The 13,131-nt window shown below is 40.5% G+C and overlaps 1 protein-coding gene across 1 annotated transcript in view; it reads left to right on the forward strand.

Moving 5' to 3' along the window:
* SLC15A2 (solute carrier family 15 member 2) overlaps positions 1-11,205 on the forward strand; it is a 38,706-nt gene extending 27,501 nt beyond the window's left edge. The window contains exons 14-22 of the mRNA XM_062177037.1: positions 1,547-1,628; positions 2,165-2,299; positions 3,091-3,255; positions 3,415-3,461; positions 4,920-5,030; positions 5,658-5,754; positions 9,215-9,361; positions 10,235-10,339; positions 10,676-11,205. Of these exons, the coding sequence (XP_062033021.1) occupies positions 1,547-1,628; positions 2,165-2,299; positions 3,091-3,255; positions 3,415-3,461; positions 4,920-5,030; positions 5,658-5,754; positions 9,215-9,361; positions 10,235-10,339; positions 10,676-10,852 (1,066 nt within the window). The 3' untranslated portion in view covers positions 10,853-11,205. The remainder of the gene's footprint in view (positions 1-1,546; positions 1,629-2,164; positions 2,300-3,090; positions 3,256-3,414; positions 3,462-4,919; positions 5,031-5,657; positions 5,755-9,214; positions 9,362-10,234; positions 10,340-10,675) is intronic.
* The last annotated feature ends 1,926 nt before the right edge of the window (positions 11,206-13,131 follow it).

Here is a 13,131-nt window from a genome sequence, read left to right on the forward strand (position 1 = left end):
TGGTTCTTTTTTTTTTAAGATTAATTTATTTATTTGAAAGATAGAGTTATAGGAAGAGAGAGGGAGAGATAGATCTTCCATCCACTGGTTCACTCCCCAAATGACTACAGCTCCAATCTGAAGCCAGGAGCGAGGAGCTTCTTCCAGGTCTCTCACATGGGTGTGGGGGTCCAAGGACTTGAGCCATCTTCTTCTGCTTTCCCAGGTGCATTAGCAGGGAGCTAGATTGGAACTGGAGCAGCTGGAATTTGAAATAGCACCCATATGGGATGCTGGTGTTACAGGTGGTGGCTTTACTCATATGCCACAATACCAGCTCCCACTCCATGGTTCTTGAATGTTGCCTCTTCTAACAAGTCTAAAGTCTTTAATGACAACTAAGTCTTAATATCTTACATCCCAAATGGGGGACCAGCTAAGACTAAGAATAGAATTGTTCCTAATTACTGCTTTTTCCCTATCCTAAATAGAACTGTACAGTTTATTTTAATGTAAATGGAAGTGTAAAGTTTACCTTATTCTCAGTAAAGTTTCTTGGAGGAGGATTTCAAGCCTACTTTTATTTTTCATTTTATAGCAATTTAGTTGTGGTGGTAAAAATGATGACCACTTTGTCATCATATCCCAATGGCCTTTTGTCATTTACTCACTCATTGAGCAGATATTAGGGAGTTTAGGACTAAGTGTCATACAAATGTGAATTGAGCACAAATTTTTTTCTCCAGGAGTTTGCTATTTAGTAAAGGTGTTAGAGCACTTGCAAGAATAACTATTATACAAATAAAGTATGTTAAGTGTTAGGGAAGCATAAAGGAGGAAGACTTTCGTGCTGCCATGGTCAGCAAAGACTACCAAGAGAAAAATGAGGTAAACGATATATAGCACCTGACATTTGGCAAATGTTCAGTAAACCTGGTTGTGTTGTTCTTGTGTTTGGTATTATGACATAATAGACAGACAAACCATCATAAGCAAAGATAGAAGCAGGAAAATGTGGTGCATTACTGGAACAGCGATTCAATGTGACTTAAGCAAAAGGAAGAAAGAAGGACGTATGAAGTGGAGTATTAGGAAATACTTTGAAAAATATTTAAGGCCGGCGCCGTGGATTAACAGGCTAATCCTCCGCCTTGCGGCGCTGGCACACCGGGTTCTAGTCCCGGTTGGGGTGCCGGATTCTATCCCGGTTGCCCCTCTTCCAGGCTAGCTCTCTGCTATGGCCCGGGAAGGCAGTGGAGGATGGCCCAAGTCCTTGGGCCCTGCACCCACATGGGAGACCAGGATAAGCACCTGGCTCCTGGCTTCGGATCAACGAGATGCGCTGGCCGCAGCGGCCATTGGAGGGTGAACCAGCGGCAAAAAGGAAGACCTTTCTCTCTGTCTCTCTCTCTCTCTCACTATCCACTCTGCCTGTCAAAAAATAAAAAGAAAAGAAAAGTATTTAAGACCAAATCAAGCAAAGTCTCTAGTGATAGGTTAAGGAGTTTGGATTTTGTCCTTTAGAATGTAAAATTTAGATATAATTATCTCTTCCTTTCCTCTGCAGATCACTTAGGAAAATGGCTGTTGGTATGGTTCTAGCATGCCTGGCATTTGCAGCTGCAGCAACTGTAGAAATAAAAATAAATGTGAGTTCAATAAATCCTAAACTCCATGAGGGCAAGACCATATCTTTCTTGTTCACTCTTCTGACTGGTTTAATCTTGATTCTCTGGGTCTAGCACAGTGCCTATTTCACAGAAGGTATATATAGTAAATATTTCTGATACACGAGTAGGTGCAAGAGCAGAGCAGCAATGCAAAATGATGCTCATTTCCCACCTAAGTGACTCAGTGTGTTTTCAGGGAATCTAGAAACACGAATGTCCCAGATATGTAGCCATCTCCTTAGGGAACAGAGGCATGCTGAATAGTCACCTGTGGGGAATGGAGTATGAGACCATAACTGAGTCAAAAGGATGGAGTTTGTTGCCTGACACTGGCGACTTGCTTCACTGAGCTGGGGTTTCCCTACTTAAACTGCCTTCCACATTTTTTAAGCCAGATTTTCTTCAAAGAGACAACTGTGTCCTCTGGTTAGAGAGGCTGTGCTGTCTGAGATACAGGTTCTTGTTGTATCTGAAGGGTTCTGTCTTGGTGACTCTGATATTGTTCTCTTCCTAAGGAAATGGCCCCACCCCAGCCAGGATCCCAAGAGATTCTCCTACAAGTCTTGAACCTGGCAGATGATGAGGTGAAGCTGACAGTGCTGGGAAGCAATAATAACTCTCTATTGGTAGATTCCATCAAATCCTTTCAGGTGAGCTATGGGCCAGAGTGAATTAAAAATTGTATATGCTGTGTTGACCTTGATTTTTTTAAAAATATTAATTGTATTATAAGAATTTTCTCATGTCCTTAGATAATCATTAAGAATGATTTTAATGAGCACATGATATTCCTATCCTATATATATAGGATTTATTTAAGTTTGATTTATTTGTTTATTTAAAGATTTTCATATTTTTCATTATTATATATAATCCTATAAGAATATGTTTATTCTTAAATCTTTATGCATGCCTTTAATTATTTCCTGTGGTAGATTCCTAGAAATGAAATAACTAGGTTAAGGAAAGAAATTACTTGGGACTGGCATTGTGGCGCAGTGGGTTAAGCTGTGGCTTGCACTGTTGGCTTCTCATTCTCATTTTGGAACCTGTACAAGTCTTGGCTGCTCCACCTCTGATCAAACTCCCTACTATTGTGCTTGGGAAAGCAGTGGAAGATGGCTCTTCAACCCAGGTGGCAAACCCAGATGGATTTCCAGGCTCCTGGATTTGGCCTAGCTCAGCCATGGCTGTTACAGCCATTTGAGGAATGAATCAGTAGATGGAAGATCTCTTGATCTCTCTCTCTCTCTCTCTCTCTGTCTCTCTCTCTGTCTCTGTAACTCTTTCAAATAGATAAATAAATCCTACTAAAAGTTTTTTTAAAATTTTAAGCAAGAAAGAAATTACTAGCATTTGATGAGGTCAGCCACTCAGATGCCATGAGATTGTGATATGATATGGGGTAGAATGTGAATGTGACAACTATTTCCTTCTGCAGAAAACACCTCACTATTCCAAAATACACCTGAATACAAAAAGCCAAGATTTATACTTCCACATGAAATATCACAATTTGTCTATATACACTGAACATTCTGTAGAGGAGAGAAACTGGTACAGTCTGATCATCCGAGAGGATGGGAAAAGTGTCTCCAGCATAATGGTAAGTTGAGGAAATTGTGTAAATAAATTGCCATCTCAATGTAAGATGGCCGTTTCATCAATGTCTTACTAAGGATCTGACTGATGAGCAAATATCCTGATTGCAAGTCCCCTTTTGCCAGCTGTAACTGATTTTTTTTTTTTCTGTCTTCTATTGCAGGTAAAGGATATGGAAAATGAAACAACCAATGGGATGACAGCTGTAAGGTTTGGATGACATTCTCTTCTAGTGAATCTTGAGTCTCCTCTGTTCGTTGGGGCTTCAGATGAACAGACCTCACAGTCTAGTTGTTCTGGACAGGAATTATCTCTCCTAGAGTGCCGGAAGTGCTGGTTTCTGAAGGCATTTTCCAGGACAGTGAGAGGCAGATAGGTTTGCTGTCTCCTGTGGGGTTATGCCTGCCCTCTGTGCTCCACAACATCAGTTTCTTCTGAACAGCATATACTTATTTTGTTCTCAGGAAAATAACTGAGTATTTTCCTCTCTGCGATCACAAAGAGAAATTTAGAAGTGAGAACATAATTCTCTCTTAATCTTTGGTAGTTGGATATCTAATTTTTTTAAAGTTTTTTTTTATTATAAGCCTATTATGCATCATGTATTAAGTATCATGGTACAGTTATTTGGGGTCAAAAGACTTGGTTCTGAATCCAGATAAGATTGATGATCTTATCAGAAAACAAGGGACAGTTACAGAGATGAAGCAACAAAGGCCATCTGCTCTCTGGGGCAGGAAATAGGTTTGAAATAGACAAATACACATGCCCATGACCACCAAGATCAGGTGGTTGCTGTTGAGAATAGCATTTTAGAGGAGAACTCTGAAAAGTCTGAATTTCACTCAAGGACAGAATAGTCATAATCACTTGCTTTTGAACATGCTTTAGAGAAAGGAAATGGCTCGAAATAAATAAAACTGAGGCCAAGAGCCAGAGAGCCATAGGCCTGAAGAAGGGGTTGATAAGGGGCATTTTCTAGGTCAATGCAGGATAATCTAAGGCCCAGGAATCAATATTTACAACTCTACAGGGAACTGTTCTTATCCCTTGGGCCAGAGAGCAAGAGAAAAGCTATCAAAACCTAAATGTACCAAAAAATCACCTTGAGGAAACCTTCCAGGAGCCCAGTTTCAGAAGACTAGAAAAATGGTTCTGGATAGATCCAAGATTTCTGCAAAACCCCAAACAATCCTACCATGGCCTAGGGGTCTGAGTTTTGCATGCATCAAATTGGACTTCATATATAACAGGATAGGCATGTAAATACTACTGTATCTTATATATAACTATGTCTTTAAATATATATAATTATCTTTCTTTTTTTAGTAAAGTGTCAGTTGATGAATTCCACCATTATGAGGAAGAGCAATTGTATGCAGCTAAGATAGACTAGTGAGGACATTTAGATTTCCATGGATGGTCATGATGGTATCCATCCCGGTAGAGCTCTAAGTGAGGATGTGATGGATTGTAAATTAATACTTCAGGAAGAACAGAGTGAGGAGCAGCTAAGACTACTAATTACTTCACATGTGTGAGTTCATTCATTTGTTTAGCTTACAATTTATATTAATTGCCAGTATTCTAGGCCCTGGGGATACAGTGATTTTAAAATGTCCCCTTATGTGTGCTTGTCTGATGTGTAAATATTATCTTGGCCCTCAGGTTTATTAACACTTTGCAAGAATATGTCAACATCTCCCTGGGTACAGATATCTCCCTCATTGTTGGTGAAAACTATGGCGTGTCTGCTTACAGAACTGTGCAAAGAGGAGAGTAAGAGCATTGTCCTTGTGCACACTTTTCTCAACAATGGTTTTTAAATGCTATCTTTGTAGGGGACTTGGGTACCTCTGGGCTAATTTTGAGTACAGACTCCTGCTCTTTTTCAACTCTGGCCTCCTTCCCTCAGTCTCATCTTTTCTACACAGATATATTGAGATCATGATTGTTGTGAAGGCCGTATTGTCTAACTAACAGACCCCATCTCTGTGAGGTTTGCAAAGTTTATTATTGGTTCTGGCTTCTACCCTTTGACACCTTCCTTTAGCACCTCATTATTAGAGTTCATTCTCTCTGGTTTACTGTTTCATGCTGTTTCCTTAAGTTGTAAGATTTGCATGAGAAAAGTTCACCTGAGCCTGGAGTCCACAAAAGGTGATTTGTGCCCTCTTTATTGCAATTTAAGAGATAAAAGAACACTTGACAGACAATCAGGAGTTTATATCCGGGGCAGATAACTAATTAGGAAAATAACTCACTCCTAGAAATGTCTGTCCTCAGAGAGAAAGCAGGTGATTTCACTGCTTTGCTCACCTTTCGTGGAGAGAGATCACTCCCCTAGAGAAGAGAGTGCATCCTGAGCTGTGATGTTTGTTCTGACCTAAACTCATCCTGTTCCAGATACTCTGCAGTGCATTGTAAAACAGAAGATAAAGACTTTTCTTTGAATTTGGGTCTGCTAGACTTTGGTGCCTCGTATCTGTTTGTTATAACTAATGTAAGTAAATATGGCCAGCCCTGCTCCTCCATTTGTCTGTCTGTCTTTCTGGGAGACAATTTATCTAGAGCCATCAACGGTGAGATGACAGTCTTCTCGATCCAGTCTCATTATGGCCTCAAGAAAACAACTATTATTTATGTTTTCTTGGCTGATGCCATATGCAGATCTCCCAGCTCCTGGAAATTTGATCTGATAGCACGTCACAGTCCGAAATGTCAAGTTGGGCTGTAAATATCAGTATCTACCCAAAATTTGGGTGGTCAGTTAACAGTTAACTGACTACAAAGGTGGTTCATTCTGAGGGTTATAAGGAAGACTGTTCGGTGCCTCTCCCATAGCTTCTGGTGATTTGCTGGAAATTTGATATTTCTCAGTGTGTAGAAGAATCTGAATCTCGACCCCTACCACCACCCCCACCTCCACCCCTGGTCTTTTTTTTTTTCTGTAAGGATACCATATGCCACCCTAATAACCTCATTTTAACTTGAATAATTATAGCTTAACAATGCCATTTGCAAGTAAATTCACATTCTGGAAACTTAACATATAAGTTAGAGGGTGTTTCTGTACTATATTATTTGTTCTGTCTCTCATATGCTGCTCAAGATAGAGGTCATATGTGTTATTTCTGAATGCTAGCATCTAATAAGCAGCTACAGTAAGAGTCATAAATGATGAGCCTGGATGCCCAGTTCTTTCCATAGTCCTGTCAAGACTGGCTTGCATAGTGTTGACAAAAATAATAAAAGAATTCATTGCCAATATTTAAAATTCAAGATATTTCCCCTAAGAAGTTAGATTACTAACATTTCTCAGGAAAAATAGTCAAAATAATTGATAACAGTTTCTACTGTATCAGTTGACTAGGGCTCTAGTGGTTGTGTACTTTAGATGAGACCTTTGCTGTCTAGTTCACCATAGTCCTCATTCCCATTCAGCCTGTTTCATTTGCTTAATTACCTGCCTTTGGGCATTTGAGTATCTGAAATTGATTTAGGAACCCTGGTCCTGGTCTTCTCTTGTGCTGAGAAAACACAAATAGATGTCTAGTTCTTGTTTACTTTATCAACTAAAGCAAAACAGGACTTCTTTCCCTTACTGTTTTGAACCCCATGGCCTTTTAACTCAGAGAACTAAGAACATTTAGATGCCAAAGACTTCTGATCTCATCACTTTTGACCTTGATGTTTTAACTCTGCCATTTTTATTTCATAGTATATACATATATATATATATACATATATATACATACAGATATTACACTTATTGGATTTACTTCAAGAATTACATATGCAACTTTTAAAATGTTATTCCATTTATAATAAAAGATATTGGTAGAGCTAATCTATATAAATCCAATCATAGTTTAAACCATGCATAAGAAAAATTATTTTTAGACAAATACACACATATACACAAGCAAGCCCTGGGTCTGTAATCGATATACTTGTAAATATTAATTTTTAAAATGACCCTAATAAAAGTTCTTTTTGAACAAAATTCTATTGTAAAATTACATATTTTTGACAAAATTTGAATTAAAATCAACAGCTCTGGAGCAAGTGCCATGGTACATGGTACACGCCTATATCCCATATCGGAGAGCTGACTTCAGTCCCAGCGGCTCTGCTTCCAATTCAACTTCCTACCCTGAGAGGCAGTAGATGATTGTTCAAGTCCTAGAGTCCCTGCCACCCACATAGGAGACACAGATGAAGTTCTGGGCTCCTGGCTTCAACTCGGCCCAGCCCTGGATATTGTTGCCATTGGGGAGTAAACTCTCTCTCACTTTTTCTCCTTTTCAAATAAATAAAAATGAATAAATAAACATTAATAAATGGCCAGTAAGTAGAACTTACAATAGTAGGTGGTATTTTATATGCTTTTAAAAAAATAATGATCCATAAATCTTCAATATAAAAATTCCCAAGAAAATAACTCATTCTGATAAAATAAATTTTAGCAAACTAAAAATTAAAATAGAAAATTTTAAAGTTGTTCAGTTATATTTACATAGAAAATAGGACAAGAAATTAAGCTTTTTTTTTTTTTAAGAAAATGCTATCTGAAAGCATTTTATTTGTATAATTCAGATCCCACTTTATATTTAAAACGTTATTCACGATCTGGGGTGAGTGTTTGATGCAGTGGTTAAGATGCTACTTGTTGGCCGGCGCCATGGCTTAACAGGCTAATCCTCCGCCTTGCGGCGCCGGCACACTGGGTTCTAGTCCCGGTTGGGGCGCCGGATTTTATCCCGGTTGCCCCTCTTCCAGGCCAGCTCTCTGCTATGGCCCGGGAAGGCAGTGGAGGATGGCCCAAGTGCTTAGGCCCTGCACCCGCATGGGAGACCAGGAGAAGCACCTGGCTCCTGCCTTCGGATCAGCGCAGTGCGCTGGCCGCAGCAGCCATTGGAGGGTGAACCAACGGCAAAAAGGAAGACTTTTCTCTCTGTCTCTCTCTCACTATCCACTCTGCCTGTCAAAAAAAAAAAAAAAAAGATGCTACTTGCGACCATTTGGGGGATGAACCAGGAGATGCAAGATCTCTCTGCCTCTGCCTCTCTGTAACTTTGCCTTTCAAATAAATAAATAAATAAATAAATATTTTTTTAAAAAAGATGCTACTTGGGATACCTGCTTCACATATCAGAGTGCCTGGGTTCAAGTCCCAATTTCACTTCAACTTCCAGCATTCCTGCTAATACCCACCCAGGGAGGCAGCAGGTAATGGCTTGAGTAGTTGGGTCACTATGGTCCATGTGAGTGACCTGGACTGAGTCCAGGGTCCTGGATTTAAAAAAAGATTTTATTTATTAATTTCATTTATTTGAAAGGCAAAGAGAAAAAGATAGACGTCACCCATCCACTGATTCACTCTCCAAATGCCCACAACAGCCAAGGCTGGGCTAGTCAAAAGCCAGGAATCCAGAACTCAGTTGGATCTCCCATATGGGTGGCCGGAATACAATTACCTGCTGCCTTGCCGGGGTACACGTTAGCAGGAAACTAGAATGGACACTTCTGGCTTTGGCCTGGTCCCACCCAAGCTATTACTGGCATTTGAGAGTGAGCCCCTGGATGGTAGATCTCTGTCTCTCCATCCTCTCTGTCTTTCAAATAAATAAAAATCAGTTTATTCATTAATTAAAATGTTCAGGATCAAAATGCCCAATAAATCAAACTGTAGAAACCCAAACTGCAATATCCATATATTCTGCCATTGAAGGACTCTGTCAATAGTGATATCTGACCGACTGGAACCAGGCAAACAAGTGTCATGTTACCAAAGGAAATCTCAAAAAGCTGGAATTGTATAGAAATGTTCAATCTCTTATAGGTAGCAGAAGTATAGGTAGCAGAAGAAATACAAAGGCGGCACAGATATAAGATTGTAGAATGCTATAGTTGGGAGTGTTTACTTGAGATCACTGACAAACCTATTTCCTCTTTCTAAGAGCACCAAGCAGGGACTTCAGGCCTGGAAGATGGAAGACATTCCAGCCAACAAAGTTTCCATTGCATGGCAACTGCCACAATATGCCCTGGTTACAGCTGGGGAGGTCATGTTCTCTGTCACAGGACTTGAATTTTCTTATTCACAGGTAAGTGTTTGCAAGTGGAATGGAGATAGTGCTTGAAGAATGATGAGTTTTAATTATGGCACCACTTTAAATAGGCATATGATACTGATCAAAACCTTCATCCCACCTGACCTTGGGTTCCTCATTAACTGAACAATCATCTTGACTCTCATGATCAAGACCTTGCAGCATAAGGGTCTATGCTGTTCAGATTGCCCATGTTCAATTTTGGCTGCTTGACTTCCTGTATAAACCTGATCAAGTGAACGGTGTCTCTAGTGCTATTTTTTTTTTTTTTTGGACAGTCAGAGTGGATAGTGAGAGAGAGACAGAGAGAAAGGTCTTCTTTTTTGCCGCTGGTTCACCCTCCAATGGCCGCCACAGCCGGCGCACTGCAGCCAGCGCACCGCGCTGATCCGAAGGCAGGAGCCAGGTGCTTCTCCTGGTCTCCCATGTGGGTGCAGGGCCCAAGGACTTGGGCCATCCTCCTCTGCACTCCTGGGCCATAGCAGAGAGCTGGCCTGGAAGAAGGGCAACCGGGACAGAATCCGGCACCCGACCAGGACTAGAACCTGGTGTGCTGGCGCTGCAAGGCTGAGGATTAGCCTATTGAGCCGTGGTGCCAGCTCTAGTGCTATTTTTAATGCATAAAATAAGGATGCTAATAGAACTTATCTTTTAGGGTTACAATAAAGATTATGTGATGTAGTATATTAATACATACAATTAAGAGTTCCTTTTATTCTTACCATCCCCTGAATCTATGTGAGAGCTAAACGTAGTAGGGGAAGTTCAAATCTGGAAGCTCATGTGGGAGAAGTTTCCTGGCTACATGCATGGGGCACGAGGGTGGAATAGTCAGTTTGTTGACTTACAAACTTGTATCCTCACTAGGCTCCCTCTAGCATGAAATCTGTACTCCAAGCAGCATGGTTGTTGACAGTTGCAGTTGGGAACATCATCGTGCTTGTTGTGGCACAGTTCAGTGGTCTGGTACAGGTATGGAACTGATGGAAGAAGGGATGGATGTTGACCCTGTTTTCCCTCCAACTTCCTCTTCTCCCATTTTCCCATCTCTCTGCTTTCTACATCCCCCACTCAGTGCTGTGACATGAGATGAGTTAAATACACAGATTTTGCCAGGAGAGTAGACATATGTAGATAGCAACATTGACCGTCACACAGCTATGTAAGAAGACCGTGAACCCAGTGTTCTCCCAGAAAAAGGCAGCCTGAACTGGTGATCCCAATTTGCTCCCCAGTCCTTACCCTGTAAAGCTTTCTTTGGTTTCAGGTTTCTCTGATTTTTTTTCTTATATTTATTTCTTCTTGCAGTGGGCTGAATTTGTTTTGTTTTCCTGCCTCCTCCTGGTGGTCTGCCTGATCTTCTCCATCATGGGCTACTACTATATTCCCTTAAAGTCAGAAGATATTCAGGGGCCAGAAGATAAGCAGATCCCCCATATGCAAGGGAACATGATCAACTTAGAGACCAAGAAGACAAAGCTCTGATGACTCCCAGGACTCTGCCCTAACCCCAGTTCTCGACCCCAGTCTCAGCCATCACCAGTCTCCAAGCATATTTTTCTGCTGTTGGATTAAGAAAGATAGCATCATTTCTGAGCTGATCTTTCATGTTTCTTCTACGATAGAGGTATTTCCAGGACTAGGTTTTCCAGTACAAATTTATACAAGCAGGGGATTCTGTTTGTCCATCTATTAGAGAACTCAGTAAACCTTGTGAAATGTTGCTGGAGTTGGCCTGCTATCTCCAAATGGCCATTAAAATGCAAATGTACAATGGAGCTCAACCTCTGCAGGTATGTGAAGTTATGGGTGATTCCTTTATAGGCGCCTGCCATTGAGAACTGATGACCCTACTGTTTGAGGTACTGATTTAGAGGCAAAATTGCAGAGTAATGGAGAAGCAGTATTTCAGTTTCTTTTTTTTTTTCCTAATATCTTTATAAGCTATGTAATTGTGCTATGCATAAAGACCTCAAAATGTATGGCATGATCTGGTCTAGAGGCCAACCTATCAGCCATCCAAGTTTGATAAGACCTTAGATGGTAGGAGTTAACAGAATGACATTTTATTAAGCCAGAGGAAATGATACATATTTGTGACTATGACAGTATCGTATCTACTCCTCCAAACACTCCTTTCTCAGTGCTGATAGATCCTGGAAACCAGATGAAAGATTGCAAACATAGTTCAGTGGAACAGGGACAGATAAAATTGTGGAAATCCTGATAAACCATTCATTCTCCTGTAGTGCACATTCCTCTGAGGAACTCCTGTGTTTCAACCCTGTACTGGGTCTTTCTGTGGACAGCTGTATACACTAGCTGTAATTTTGCAACCTTGCTCTTTCACTACAGCTTGTCAGCTTTTTCATATTGTATATTTCTCTTGCTTATGGCAGCAAATCTTTAAAAACTTGTTTGCATAAGTCCAACTTCCTTTTTAAATTATTCCATTTAACCTCAAAGTAGAGGTTTCATTTAGATAAAATTTCCTTGTTTAATTTCCCCATAATTTTAAAATGTCATTTCTTCCTTAGTCTTGGAAATTCCCTGTTTATTTTAAAAAGGTTATATTTTAGATGTTGAGGCACAGTGAGTTAAGCTCCCTCTTAGGATGCCTGCATCCCTTATTGGAGTGCCACTTTGAGTCTGGCTCCTCCACTTCCTATCCAGCTTCCTGTTAATGTGCCTGGTGAAGCAGCAAAGAACAGCCCAAATACTTGGTCCCCTGCTACCCACATGGGAGATCTGGTTGGAATTCCTGGCTCCTGACTTTGGCCTGGCCCGGCCCTATCTATTGCAGTCATTTGGGGAGTGAACCAGAGGATAAAAGATTTTTCTCTAACTCTCCTTCTCTCTTTCTCTCTCTGTCACTTTGTCTTCCAAGTAAATAAATAAATCTTTTTTAAAGGTTAATGTTCAATTTTCAGGTTCTGAAATAGTGATACTCTGCAAAAGGGCATGATCTTGTAATGAGAAATCCTGTCAAAATCTGTGTTTGTGGGTGTGGCAGGGGGAGCGGAAGGTAGAACATGAGGGCTTTTTATTTGTGTATGTGGTCATGAAGAAAAGTTGAAAAACATTGCCTTGCACAAACTGAATGAATTAGAAGACAGACTTGGGCATATCATGACTGTGCAGTGTGTTGCTGGGGAGAAGAGTTCTGTACCGCCGTAGACAGCCTTACTTCTGTTGATTTTACTCCGTTCTCATCTAGGATAGTATTGGGTCTCACATTGTGAATATAACAAGTAAGAGAATTGGCTTCTGCTCCCCAGCCTTTGTGCACATTAGCTTTAATCACCAAGGTGTCGGAAGGTCAGAGATGGCAGCAACACCCAAGTTTCCCCAGACATCTTCGTGTGAACCAGACCCTACTTCTTTAGAACAAAGCCTGTTTACTGTTAAGCAGATCTAACCCAAGCTGTTCTATGAATATGGTTTTCACGATTTGTTAACACTGTTCTGCAAATAAAACTATCTATGGGCAAATAAGTTTGGAAAATGAAGCATACTGTATCCTCTTCTTAACATTTGTCTATTAAAGGCTCTGAGAGACCCTACAGCAAAGACAGGCATTTTGTTTAAACTAACATGGCACTGTGTTCTGCAGAACATGGGTGTAGGGAACATTGTTAAGCAATTCTTCCTTATGCTGAACTAAGAGTTTCCTCTTTGAAACGTCTTACCATTGATTTTTCTTCTAAAGCCATCAAGAAAAAGCGTAATTCGCCTTTTCATGTGTCAGACTCTCAGCTATTTAG

The sequence above is a fragment of the Lepus europaeus genome, chromosome 2 (genome assembly GCF_033115175.1).
Source record: "Lepus europaeus isolate LE1 chromosome 2, mLepTim1.pri, whole genome shotgun sequence".
Classification (NCBI taxonomy): Eukaryota; Metazoa; Chordata; class Mammalia; order Lagomorpha; family Leporidae; genus Lepus; species Lepus europaeus.